At 37.6% G+C, this 14,126-nt stretch overlaps 1 protein-coding gene across 3 annotated transcripts in view; it reads left to right on the top strand.

Annotated features, from left to right (window-relative positions):
• Positions 1-14,126, top strand: part of LYST (lysosomal trafficking regulator) — a 511,246-nt gene that overhangs the window by 213,297 nt on the left and 283,823 nt on the right. For all 3 annotated transcript variants that reach the window (XM_072141114.1, XM_072141113.1, XM_072141115.1), the window contains exon 20: positions 10,039-10,237. In XM_072141114.1, the coding sequence (XP_071997215.1) occupies positions 10,039-10,237 (199 nt within the window). The remainder of the gene's footprint in view (positions 1-10,038; positions 10,238-14,126) is intronic.

The raw sequence follows: 14,126 nt of genomic DNA, 5'->3' as shown, positions 1-14,126 counted from the left end.
CCGCGGCATCTAACATGTATCTGGGGGATCTTTCCCCCACGATCGCCCCCCCCGAACCGTTTTCGGGGTGCGCCGATCGTTGCTATAGTAACTCTGGGGTCCGATCTGGACCCCAGAGTTACCTGCAAGAATTGCCAGTAAGATGGCGTCTGTGACGTCATCTTACTGGCAAAGTGCCAGCCTATGCAAGTGTATAGGCTGACACTGATAATACTCTGCAATACATGAGTATTGCAGAATATTATCATGAAGAAGCAATCAGATGATTGCTTCTTCATGTCCCATGGTATAAAAGTGAAAAAGTAAAAAAAAAAAGTTATTCAATAAAAAAATAAAGTCATAAATCACTAAAAATGCCCCAAACCCCCAAAACATATAAAGAGACATATAACTCAAAAAAAAGTCTAAATCATAACACAAACCCCACATATATAGTATCACCGCGTCCGTAACAACCCGTAGAATAAAAGTAAATCATTATTGAACCCGCACGATAAACGCCGTAAAAAAAAAACTGTTATAAACCCTCCAAAAATTATGATTTTTACCTTTTCAATCCCACAAAAAATGCTATAAAATGTGATCAAAAAACCATATGTACTGCGACATGATACTGGTGCAATGTACAACATGTCCCGCAAAAAACAAGCCATCAACCAGCTCCGTAGCCAAAAAAGTAACAACGTTATGCCACTTGGAAGACGGCAATACATAAATGATAGATTTTTCCCCACATTAGGGTATTGTTTGACAAATTTAGTAAAACGTAAGAATATATATTCATGTTTGGTATCCCCGTAATCGTATCAACCCATAGAATAAAGATAACATGATTATTAGTCTATACGGTGAACACCAAAAAAAAAAGAAGTAAAAAATCCAGTACAGAATTGATGCTTTTCTACTCCTGTCCTCAAAAAACGTTCCTAAATTTTCAACAATAGGTGATACAAACCCCAAAATGAAAACATTGGAAAAAGCATCTCATCCCGCAAAAAAAATGGCATCACATGGCCCCAATAACGAAAAAGCGAAAATTTTATAGCCTTCAAAAGGGGCCAATGAGGAAACTAAAATCCTGGCAGCTGCAGCGCCCTCCTTCCCTTCTGCACCTCGCTGTGCCCCCATAACACAAGTCACAGCCACATGTGGGGGGTCTTTGTACTCAGGAGAAATTGCAGAACAAATTGTATGGTGGGTTTTCTCTTTTTATCTTTTGGAAATGTGTAAATTTTAGGGCTAAATGAACGTATAAGGGAACAATATGACCATTCTAAATTTCACCTCCATTTTGATTCAATTACTATGAAGATCTCAAGGGGTTAACAATCTTCGTAAAAGCTGTTTCTGATAGCTTGAGGGGTGCAGATTTGAAAATGGGTTGGTTATATAGGGGGTTTTGATGCTAAATATGTAAAATTTCATTCCAAACTGTATTTATCCCCAAAATAGTCAATTCTGAAAATCCGGAAAAGCGATATTCTATTTGCAAGCCGCGTGACATCAAAATAAATTATCCAGACATTTCAGAAATTATGAAAATGTAAAGTAGACAAATGGGAAATGTTATTCAGCAACTTATTTAGGTGGTAAATCGATCTGCCTGAAAACGCAATGATTTTGAATTTCGAAAATGGCAAATTTTTCCAAAAATTTATCATATTTTCTTTTTTTTTGTAAATAAATGCAAAACTTATCAGCCAAAATTTACCACTAAAATGAAGTACAACATGTGGGGAAAAAACAATCTCAGAATCGCTTTGATAAGTAACAGTGTTCAAAAGTTATAACCGTATAAAGAGACGCAAGTCAGAATCCAAAAAATCGGGCTGAGCCTTAAGCTACAAAATGGCTGTGTCCTTAAGGGGTTAAGGACGGAGGGTTTTCCGGCTCATTTCTCGCTCTCCAACTTCAAAAATCCATAACTTTTTCATTTTTACGTGTACAGACCTGTGTGAGGGCTTATTTTGTGCGTAACAAATTTTACTTTCCCGTAATGTTATTTATTTTAACATGCCGTGTACTGCGAAGCTGAAAAAAAATTCCAAATGTGGAAAAATTGAAAAAAAACCGCACGTGCGTCACGTTCTTGTGGGCTCAGTTTTTACGACTTTCACTCTTCGCTCCAAATTACATGCCTACTTTATTCTTTGGTTCGGTGCGATCGCGGTGATACCAAATTTATATAGGTTTTATTGTGTTTTAATACATTTTCAAAAATTAAACGAATGTGTACAAAAAAGAAAAAAAATTTTTTGCCATCTTCTGACGCTAATAACTTTTTCATACTTTGGCGTACGGAAATGTGTGAGGGGTCATTTTTTGCGAAATGAGGTGACGTTTTCATTGCTACCATTTTGAGGTCTGTGCGACATTTTGATCATTTTTTATTTCATTTTTTATGTTATGTAAAAAGGTGTAAAAGTCGCATTTCGGACATTTGGGCGCCATTTCCCGCCTCGGAGGTCACCGCCGGCCGTAACCGTTTTTATATTTTGATAGATCGGGCATTTTGGGACGCGGTGATACCTAATATGTCTGTGATTTTTACTGTTTGTTATGTTTTATATCCGTTCTAGGGAAAGGGGGGTGATTTGAACTTTTAATATTTTATTAATTTTTTTTATTTTTTAAACTTTTCTTTTTCTTTTTTTTTTCACTATTTTTTAGACCATCTAGGGTACATTAACCCTAGATGATCAGATCGCTCCTACCATATACTGCAATACTACAGTATTGCAATATATGGCGTTTTTGCAGGTCTTACATTACAATGAGCCACTGGCTCATTGTAACGAACCTGCATAAACCATGTAGCCTCGTGTCAAGAGAAGACCCGAGGCTACCATGGTAACCGATCGCCGCCCCCCGATGACGTTCGGGGGCGTGGCGATCGAAAAAAAGATGGCGGCGCCCGCGCGCCGCCGTCTTTTAAACGCCGCCCGCGACTTTGCGGGCGGCGTTTAGAGGGTTAATAGCCGCGATCGGTGCAAGCACCGACCGCGGTTATTAGCGGTGGGGGTTTTGTGCAAAATGCAAAAACCCCCCCCTCTGTATGAAGAGGACTCAGCCCGTGAGCCCTCTTCATACATCCCTTATACCTCTGCGCCGTAGAGCTACGGCGCAGAGCGTTAAGGGGTTAAAGGGACCTGCTCAGGTTTCAAGTACCTTTTGGGAGGCCTAAATAAAAGTAAAACCCCATTATAAAAACTACACCTCTTAACATATGTAAAACAACTTTTATGAAGTCTGTTAACCTATTGTTTTACATAGGTTAAAACTAAATCAGATGCAATTTTGTAATTTAATTTTTTTTTTGCTAAATGAATGTGTTTTTCATAAAATGTACCCATTCTCCGTGGATAAAAATCCAAAATCATCCACAAAGTTTGATAGCCAATTTCTCCTGAGTATAACAATCCCCCATATGTAATGGTAAACTGCTGTATGGGCACAAAACAGATCATTGAAGGGAAGCTGCGCCATTAAGAGCAGACTATGCATTGTCACTTTTTATTGTCTATAGAATTGTTATCTTTGGCAATTTGGAAATATAAGGGCTTAGTTTTTGCGACATGAGATGCACTTTACAAATATTTCATTTTAGTGGGTCTGTAGCTTATTGATAAATTTTATTAATTCTTGAATGTATAGAGGAAAAGAATCTTCAATTTTGGTTTCCTTTCTTTTTGTATTTTTTGGGGGTCGTGCACCGTAGAAAAAAAAAATATATATTATCTTTATTTTATAGATAACTACGATTACGGTGATAGCTCATTTATATAGTTTTTGTATATTTTTACAATTTTACTGGAAAAAAAACTAATATAAAGAAAATCTCATTTTTCGGAGATATAACTTGTCTTTAGTTTTCCTTTTAAGTGGTACCATTTTGGCACACTTAACATTTTAGATCACTTTTTTGAACATTTTGGTGTAGGGATTTTATGAAATATTAAAATTTTTGGCGAGTTTTTCAGGTTTTGTTTTTACGGCGTTCACCGAGCGAGTCCAATGAAGTTTCTGAGTTATTGTGCAGATTGTTATGGACGTGGCGATACGTGGGGTTTCATGGTGATTTTGTGTTTCTTTATTAAACGTGTGTAGGGAATATTTGTGTTTAGGGGATTTGTACTTTAATTCTTTTTATTAGAAAACTTTTAAGTGTTTTTAACATTTATTATTTACTTTTTAACAGGTTGGCATGAACAATCTATGCTCTGACCGCGCCATGTAAAGGGTTAACACCCGTTATCTGAGGAATCTCTGATCGCGTGTGTTAGATGTGGGTGTCAACTATAATATACTGCCGACACCTGCAGCTTTGGTGCCAGAAGCATGACGTAATAATACTGCAAAATGTGGGAACGCTCCTCCAGCCATGCAGTACTATTTTGTCAAATGATTGAACAGTCATACAGGTCCCAAATTGATAAAAGTTAAACCGCTAGTAGGTACCACAAAAAATTACTCCAAAGCGTGAAAAATGTATTGGCCTCAGAATTTGGAAAAATGGAGAATATTTTTTTGTACAAAATATTTTTTAAAATCTTCTAAATTTGGTGTCCATTTAATTGTATTGGCCCAAAGAATAACGAGGAAACCTCAGTAAAAACGGATTCCACAAAAAAACGCTGTAATGTTTTTGTTTTTGTTTTTTTCAGTGCACTTGGAATTTTTTTATTACAGCTTTCTAGTATGTTGCATGTAATGTTAAATGGTGCCACTAAAACACAATTTGCCCTGCAGACATCACGTTCTCACACACCTCTGTAAAAATAAAAATATAAAAGTTGGCACTTCTGGAATGAGGGGAGTAAAAAACAGAAACACAAAAACGAAAATGGTTTGAGTCCCATAAGGGTTAATGGTCAAAGGGGACGTGCACAATGTGGTATCAGGGCCCAAAGCTGAATGGCTTCAACAGCAAGGGAAGGCCCAGGAGTGATAAATACTTGTCAATTATACTGTACTGCTCCTTGCTCCGGGACTACTACTATTATTGTATGATCTGAATACAGTACAGGCAGTCCCCGGATTACGAACAAGGTTCTGTAGGTTTGTTCTTAAGTTGAATTTGTATGTAAGTCAGTACTGTATATTTTATAATTGTAACTCCAGACAAATCTTTTTTGGTCTCTGCACCAAAAGGATTTTAACCCCTTAAGGACGCAGTTTTTGTGCGAGGGCTTATTTTGTGTGTAACAAATTGTTATTATAACATGCCGTGTACTGGGAAGCAGGAACAAAATTTCCAAATGTGGAAAAATTGGAAAAAAAAATGCATGTTACATTCTTGTGGGCTCAGTTTTTACAACTTTCACTCTGCACTCCAAATAACACCTCTACCTTATTCTTTGGTTCAGTTCACGGTGATACCAAATTTATACAGGTTTTATTGTGTTTTAATACATTTTCAAAAATTAACCCCTTCACGCTCTGTGACGGATATATACGCCGCAGAGCTCTGAAGGGTGTATGAAGAAGGCTCACGGGCTGAGCCCTCTTCATACAGAGAGGGCTTTGCTGCATATTGCAGCAAAGAACCATGGCTATCATCCGCGGTCGGTGCTTGCACAAATCGCGGGTGTTAACCTCTTATTTTCCCCCAGCAAAGTCGCTGGCAGCACCTAAAACGTGGCGGCGCATGGGCACTGCCATGTTACCTCCGATCTTCGGTCCCCCATTTTGAGGATTGTGCGACATTTTGATCACTTTTCATTAGATTTTTTATGTCATGTATTATATTTTGATTGGGCATTTTGATACGCGGTAATGCCTAATGTTTGTGATTTTTACTGTTTATTATGTTTTATATCAGCTCTAGGGAAAGGGGGTGATTTGAATTTTTAAAATATTATTAATTTTTTCCATATTTTTAAACTTTTTTCCTTTTTTTTTTCTCAATTTTTTAGACCCTCTTTACTGTATTGCAGTATATGGAGTTTTTGCATGTGATAAATTACAGTGAGCCACTGCGGGTGATAGCACCCGTGAGCCATCTTCATAACCCTTCATAGCTCTGTGGCGGATATATCTGTCGCAGAGTGTGAAGGGGTTAAAAATGTTGGGTTGTCATAAGATCCAGGATTAGCAATACAGCTTAGTTGCAGACTAAATTGAGGCTTAAGTGCAGTGAAGTACCAATTAGCAGAGGTCCATTTGTAACTAGGGGTTTTCTGTAAGTCGGGTGTTCTTAAGTAGGGGACTGCCTGTATTTGGTTTCTGAAGTAATATTTATTGCTGTACTGTAAAATTTATCATTTCTGTAGTGACACTTTCTGCTGTGGTTTTTGGTGCTATGGTGCTGGTTCCTCATGTGGCCCATTAGGGTGCACTCACACGTCGCACTAGTGTTGCATTTCCTAACACAACGCTAGCACATGGGGTCCATTTTAACTTGACTCCACCCAAATGTTCACCGACTCAAACTCCACAGCCATGGTATTCTCTGGTATTATTTAAATTGGGCAAACAAAATGTGACATTTACACATACACACTTTTTTTTCCAGTTTGTTTATTAGTATTAAGTGTTTTCATTGGGGTACAAGCTGTTTTCCGCAGATAACCTGCAACTAAATGGAAGGAGTGCTGGGGGAGAAGATCCAAGCAGGGGTGGCGGAGGATTTAAGCAAGGATTGCGGGCGGAGGAAAAGGAAGTGATTGTGAATAAAACAATAGTCTTAGAAGGGTGTGAGGAGGCTGAAACTTTGTGGGTTGAGATTCTTAGCCGGAGATCATTGAGAAAATTATTTTTGGTTTAATTTTAGACCCCCCTATATCTCTGAGGAAATAGAGGGTTACCTATATAAACAAATGGAGCGGGTTGAACAGAAGGGGACAGTAGTGATAATGGGAGACTTTAACTTTCCAAATATAAATTGGAGTGAGGGCTCTTCTTCATCTGTGAAGGGGAGACCTTTTATCAACTTTCTGCAGGATAATTTTCTGGTACAGCTTGTAGAAGATCCCACAAGAGGTGATGCATTGTTGGTCCTTGTGATTTCTAACAATGCGGAGATTGTACAAAATCTCAGTGTCCGGGAAAGCCTTGGGAACAGCGATCATAACATAATTATTTTCTTCTTAAACTGTAAAAAGCAAAAACATGCAGAGAAACCGAAAACATTGTATTTTTAGAAGGCTAATTACCCGAAATTCAGGGATATAGACTGGGATCAGATACTGTCACATGATGATACTAATGTTAAATGGGAGACCTTCAAATCTATCCTAGGTCATACTAGGTCATATATGTACTTCTAAATTTTATTCCAATAGGTAACGTGGCTTACAGCTACAGTTAAAAGGGATGTTAATGATAAAAAAGAGAGCATTCAAAAAATATAAATCTGATGGTTCGTCTGAGGCATTGAATAATTACAAAACATTTACTGAAATCTGTAAGAAGGAAATAAAAGCAGCCAAAATACAAAATGAAAGACAGGTGGCCAAAGATGGCAAAACAAATCCCAATTTTTTTTTTAAGTACCGTATATATACTTGAGTATAAGCCGACCCAAGTATAAGACGAAGCCCCTAATTTTACCACAAAAACCCGGTAAAACCTATTTTTTACTTGAGTATAAGCCGAATTTGGGTTTTCAGCACATTTTTTGTGCTGAAAAACTAGGCTTATACTCAAGTATATATGGTATATCAATGCAAAAAAAATTGTCAGAGCAGGTTGGGCCCCTATATTCTGAAAATGATGAATTGGTGACTGCAGGTCCAGATAAGAGAGATTTTTATTTTTTTTTTAGTTCTGTTTTATACAATAGACAAAAAAAAAATGGTCTGTAGACATGATCCAATCTAGGCTCAATAAAATCACTGTGTACAAAGCTCTTGGACCAGATGGTCAGTAATGTAATTGCTGTACCGCTGTCTAAAATCTTCAGAGATTCCTTAATGTCTGATATGGTGCCATGTGACTGGCACAAGGGAAATGTAGTGCCACTAAGGGTTAATAGCATATCTGGACAGAGCTGATACTGTTGATGACAAGGTGGGGGAAGGGAGCAGAAGGTGGGCAGAAGAGACTGATGGGAAAAATGGGGATCTTGTACCTCACTATTCTGTGCAGGAGACCTTTGCATAAACATCCAGCTCTGCTGCATTCACTGAAACATGAGCTCCTCCCCTCCTCCCAGTAAACTGACATAAACAAAGTATAAACTACATACGGATTCATAGGGCTTATCAGCACATGGAGGAGGCAGCAATTCAGCAATGAGGTAATTTGAGGGATATAGCAAGGAAACTACTACATATAGGTAATAAAGATAGTAGGCAAAGTTGCTTTACATCTCAAGAGCTATTAATTTGTGAAAAAAAAAAACCTTTACAGTTACTCTTTAACTTCCATACATGCATATGTGACATCAATAAGTAGACAGCCAGCATGAGTTTACTAAGGATAGAAGTTGTCATACTAACCTCATCTTTTTTATGAAGAAGTGAGCATATGCCTGGATGGAGGAGCTGCTGTGGATATTGTGTTCTTGGATTTTGCTAAGGCATTTGACACTGTCCCTCATAGACACCCGATGGGTAAAATAAGGTCTAGAGGTTTGGTAGGAATCATTTGCAATTGGATTGAAAACTGGCTGAAGGATCATATTCATAGAGTTGTGGTCAATGATTTCTACTCAGAATGGTCACCAGTTATAAGTGTTGTACCCCAGGGTGCTGTGCTTTCCCACTATTATTTAATATGTTTATTAATTATATGATAGCATTGTGTCTATTTTTGGCTCTGACACCAAAATGTAGTTCAATACAGTCTTCCAAGGATGTTCATAGGCTGCAGGGTGACTTGGGCAAACCGAATGTTTGGTCGGCCACTTGGCAAATTAGGTTCAATGTGGATAAATGTAAGGTTATGCACCTGTGGGCTAATAATCCACAGGCAATATATGTCCTTGGGGGAGTAAATCCTGGAGAGTCCCTTGTTGAGAAGGACCTGGGCGTACTAGTAGATCATAGATTAAATAACAGCATTCAATGTCAATCAGCTCCCTCTGAAGCCGGCAAGATCTTGTCATGTATCAATAGTGGTATGGACTCTTGCGATAGCGAAGTAATGTTACCAGTATACAAGGCATTGATTTGACCTGACCTGGAGTATGCTGTCCAGTTCTGGGCATCGGTCCGTAAAAAGGATGCCCTGGAGCTGGTAAGGGTTCAACGAAGAGCCACAAAAATGATTAGGTGTTTGGAGGTTCTGTTATGAGGACACATTAAAGCAACTAGATGTATTTTAGTCTGGAAAAGAGACTACTACAAGAGGACATGATTAGTTTATATTAATATTTGAATGGTCCATACAAAAAAATATGGTGGAAAGTTGTTCCAGTTTAAATCAAATCAAAAGACGAGGGGGCACTGTCTCCATGCAACAGGGCTTTTTTACTATGAGAACTTCCAATCTGTGGAATAGCCTGCCTCAGGCACTGGTCACAGCAGGGACAGCAAAGATCTTCAAGAAGGGCCTAGATGCCTTTTTGCGTCTAAATAACATTGATGGTTATGTTATATTATATAGAATTGTTTCCCCTAAATCCCTTCCTCATTCAATCCCTTCCCTTCCTTGGTTGAACTTAATGGACATGTGTCTATTTTCAACCAAATAAACTGTTTTTTTTTTTTCCTTTTGTATTAAATAGTTAGATATGTAATTTATTTTGCTGGAGCATATAAAAGCACTAAGGAGTCTGTAATTACAAAAAAATGCATGCAGTTTAGCACCCAAATAGAACCGCTTGATATTTCATTGGTTTAGTATTTAAACTGAAAGGGTGGTGGGGCAAAGCTCAAGATCAGGTATTTATAATACTTAAGCATATTCTCTTAAAGGTCAACTGTAACTTCCACATAAAGATGTGGGTGACGTCTACGGAAGCTAAGCAGCAGCAATACGTATTTGTAATTTTGTTACATATGCTTTAGATATAATGCCTATTTTAGAGTGATAAAGTACTGTAAGATATTAGATATTATACACATCTGTAATATTTATTTATTTTAACATCAGGAACACAGAGAGGAATACATAACCCCGATCCCTCAGGAAGTTTGTGGATCATATATAAAAATTGTTGAAGAAGTGCTTGGATCACCTCCAGAGATGGACCTACTTAAGTTGCTCTTCAGTTTTCTGTTGTCAGTCCACCCACCTACAAACACTTTTGTTTGTCACAATCCCAATCATTTTTTCTTTTCTCTACACATAGGTAAGATGCCATTTTGTCAGTATTTTTGTGATTGTTAAACTATACCTTTCCTGTTTGTTCTACTTATATTTTTAAAAATTAACTAAGTTTCATTTTAGGACTCTTTCTTGGGACTGTTTTATATTGATCAATCAGTATCCGATTGGGAGTATAATACCTACAAATGGTCTGAAGCACTGTGTATGTATAATATATTCATATAGAGAGTGAGAGGTCGGCAATTCAATTCAAATTGAAACTATGCATTTATTCCAGAAAAACACCAGCATCAAACAAAACCCAGTGCTTGTCTGTCTCTAACTATTCATCAGGCAGCCTTCACTATCCGCTGGAGGGCTTCTCCCTGCCAGCATGAAAAATAAATTCAGCAAACCTGTGTCACTTGTGGCTGTCAAGCACTTATTGTCTCAAGGTAGAGAGCACTATCTGAGCGCAACATACCCTTCTTTAAGGGGTGCACACATGATGCATTATTAGACCCAATTACAATGTGAAAGCTTTAGTTTCTGGAGTGGAGACAAAAGTGTGATCACCACTCCAGTCCATAGTCCTGTACCTGTGTACCTGGTCAAGCTCATATACACATCAAGGTAAAATAAAATTTGTCAAGGAAATATTAATCTTGAATGTATAAGATTTGTTGAACCATAGAGCAATTACTAACTTTTATTATAACGTTTACTTTAATTTTGGTCCCTGTATTCTCTGCGAACTCATAGCTATGTTAAGTGTGGTTGGCTGTGAATATGCTAGAGAACTGAGTGTGCATGCCTAGTGGTGTAATAAGGTGACTGCTTGGGAAGCAAGAGTGAATGTAGAGTGGGATGCTTATTTTTCCCGGTATAAATGCAGTAAGTGGTGGCAGCAGATCTTATGTGGAGTGCTGGAGCTGTATGAGGTGTTATTTATGCTCAATTTGTGTCCTGAGTGAAGGGTGAGCGCAAGTTTGAGTAGGCTAAATTAACCTGTACAGTTGCACCCCAAGTCAGGTGACAAGGCAGCGGCGTCCTCGCCATGATAAATATATATTCCTATAGTATAATTCTTTTTCTTGCAGTGCTATAAACCTCTCAATAATGATGCATCCAGTATATCAATAAGTATAATGGTGGTAAAATGCAAAAAGTGTGTCCAATGTGAACAGGTTTCGGTTCTGTCCAACATAAGTAGATGATAGGAAAATGAGTATAAATCCAGTATAAATGAAACTGTGTATCTCCAAACAATTGACAAGACGTGCACAGTATGGGTGTGGACTTTGAGATAATATAAAATATTTTTGAGAATGATACAAATGTTAATTTTTACAAAGTCTACTGCATCAGGTTTTATAATGACAATTTGCATATACTCCACAATGTTATAAAGAGTGAATAGATTAACAGCAATTAATTGCAAAGTCAATATTTGCCTAGAAAATTAACTTTTTTCCCCCAAAACGCTACTACTTCGTTTTAACCCATGCATTACAATGTGCTACTTGCACATTGTAATGAATGGGGAGTAAAATCCTCATATACTGCCATAATGTAGTATGGCAGTATATGATAGGATGAATCAGACTACCTAGGGTTAGAGTACCCTAGGGGTTCTGAAAAATAGTAAAAGTAAAAATGAAAAAAAAAAGTAAAAAAAAAAATTACAATAAAAAAACCTAAAAATTCAAATCACCCCCCTTTTACCTAGAACTGATATAAATATTAATAAAGAGCAAAAATCATTAACACATTAGGTATCCCCGAAAATGCCCGATGTATCAAAATATAATTGCGGTTTTTCACTGCGTTTAACCCCGTAACGGAAAATAGCGTCCAAAGTTGAAAATGGCATTTTTTTGCCATTTTGAAAAATATAAAAAAATTAATAAAAAGTGATCAAAAGGTCGGACAGTCCCAAAAATTATAGCAATGAAAACGCCATCAAAATTCGCAAAAAATGACCCTACCCACAGCTCCGTACACCAAAGTATACAAAAGTTATTGGCGCCAGAAGATGGCAAAATAAAAAAAAAAAAAAAAAATTGTACAGGAGGTTTTAATTTTATCTATCTTCATTGATTAACCTTGAGCTTAGGATGCAGGTTGGATGGGAGAGTTAAGGTGGCGGGTAGAGTTAGGGATCAGGGAGTATCTAATCATCTTCTTCCCGATTCCTCTCTCAAGTGTGAATTACATAGATCAGAGTCAAAAAATGAGAACCAAGGATCCCAAATGTTGTAGGTTCTTGTAGTCACTACGTTTCCTATAATATAAACAAGATTGAAAGTAGAACCTGCACTCACCAGATTCTTTCTTCTTAATCCATTTATTTGCTAAATACTCACAAAATTCTTGCAAAGAACAAGTCCGTGTAGGGGAGGGAGGCATATGCAAGTAATGCTATGTTTCCTACGGTCATAAGCACTAGTTGAGATATTTTATTAATCCATTGTCTGATAGAGGGGGGGGGGTAGTTTGTTTCCTAGAGAAGTGGTATAAGGGATTTGGCCATAAATAGGAGGAGGTGGAAACGTTTGTGTGGATGGTATTTGGGGTGTGAGTTTGGACTGATATTAAGAGGAGATTAGTGATGTGAGGGGCATTTGGGCAGATTCTGCGGATTATGTTGTCCACTTTGGACCAAAAAGGTTTTATTATTTCACACTCCCACCATATGTGAGAGTGTGATCCAATGTCTGATTCACATCTCCAGCAGGTGTCTGGGATATCGCTGTTGAGTTTATGTACAGTGCAGGGTTTTGAGGGGCCCCAACTGGTTTTAATGATATGTTTGATTTATCTGTAGAGATTTATCTGTAGATCCTTTTCCCATGCCGCAATGCATTGTGGATTAGTCAACCTGTCTAGGTCTATTAGTTTTTTGTAAGTAATGGAAGTAAGCTCGGGGATCTGAGTTGTAAAGTGAAGGAGTCCCTTATACCAAGTTTCTGTCGAAGGGGCCTGTTTTTGGTCATTTTTTTAAAATTAGCCTTGATTTGGGAGTACCTAATGAAGTTGGCCCTGTTGCTGTTGAAAATCGGCAAAAATTGGGAAGGAGCTGTCAAGTAAGATTTCAGACTTTTTTGTCACTCATAGATGTCTGGGGTTAGAGCCAATGTGAGGGGGAAGCATCTTTTAAGCCTAGAAGATCCCCTGATTTTTGTGAGAGTGAGTTTTGGAGTATGTCAACCAAGTGCTAATCACCACTGTGAGTGGATTTCCATTGCTCAACAGGTGATCTTTGCCAATTAGAGCTTGGGATAGGGATCTGCCTAGGATTTCTTCACTGATGTGGAAGTATGTTATGTGAAAGGAGGATAAAAACATAGGCTTATTCAGTATAGGTCATCACTGAGGATGGGAGTGAGATGCTTCCAAAAACACGTCTGATCGCTATTGTGAATGATTGCTATTGAAACATTGTAATCACCTTGCTATTGCTATTGACGTACAGAAATCAAAGACATCAGAAATCAGAAAGCAATTATTTAACATCCAAAATTTCTTTCAAATCTCTATTAACCCCTAATAGGCCAAGCCTATTTTGGCCTTTAGGACGTGCTCCCATTTTTCAAATCTGCCCTGTGTCACTATAAATGCTTATAGCTTTGGAACACTATAAGGGGATTTTGAGATTGTTTTCTCGTGACACATTGTACTTCAAATTAGTTTAAAAATGTGGATGAAAGCTTTTGTGTTTAACCTAAATTTGGCAAAAATTTAGAAAAATTATTTTTTTCGAAGTTCTAAATTCTCTACTTTTGATACAGATTGTCATAGCATCCAAATAAATTAATAACTCACATTTCCCAAATGTCTGATTTATGTTGGCATGGTTTTTTTAAGATTCCACATATTTTACTAGAATGTTATAAGGCTCAGAATTTAGGTGCAATTTTTCACATTTTATG

Source organism: Engystomops pustulosus, chromosome 3 (assembly GCF_040894005.1).
Source record: "Engystomops pustulosus chromosome 3, aEngPut4.maternal, whole genome shotgun sequence".
NCBI classification, from domain to species: domain Eukaryota; kingdom Metazoa; phylum Chordata; class Amphibia; order Anura; family Leptodactylidae; genus Engystomops; species Engystomops pustulosus.
Note: the sequence above shows the minus strand (reverse complement) of the source record. Positions and strands in the feature narration are given on the sequence as shown.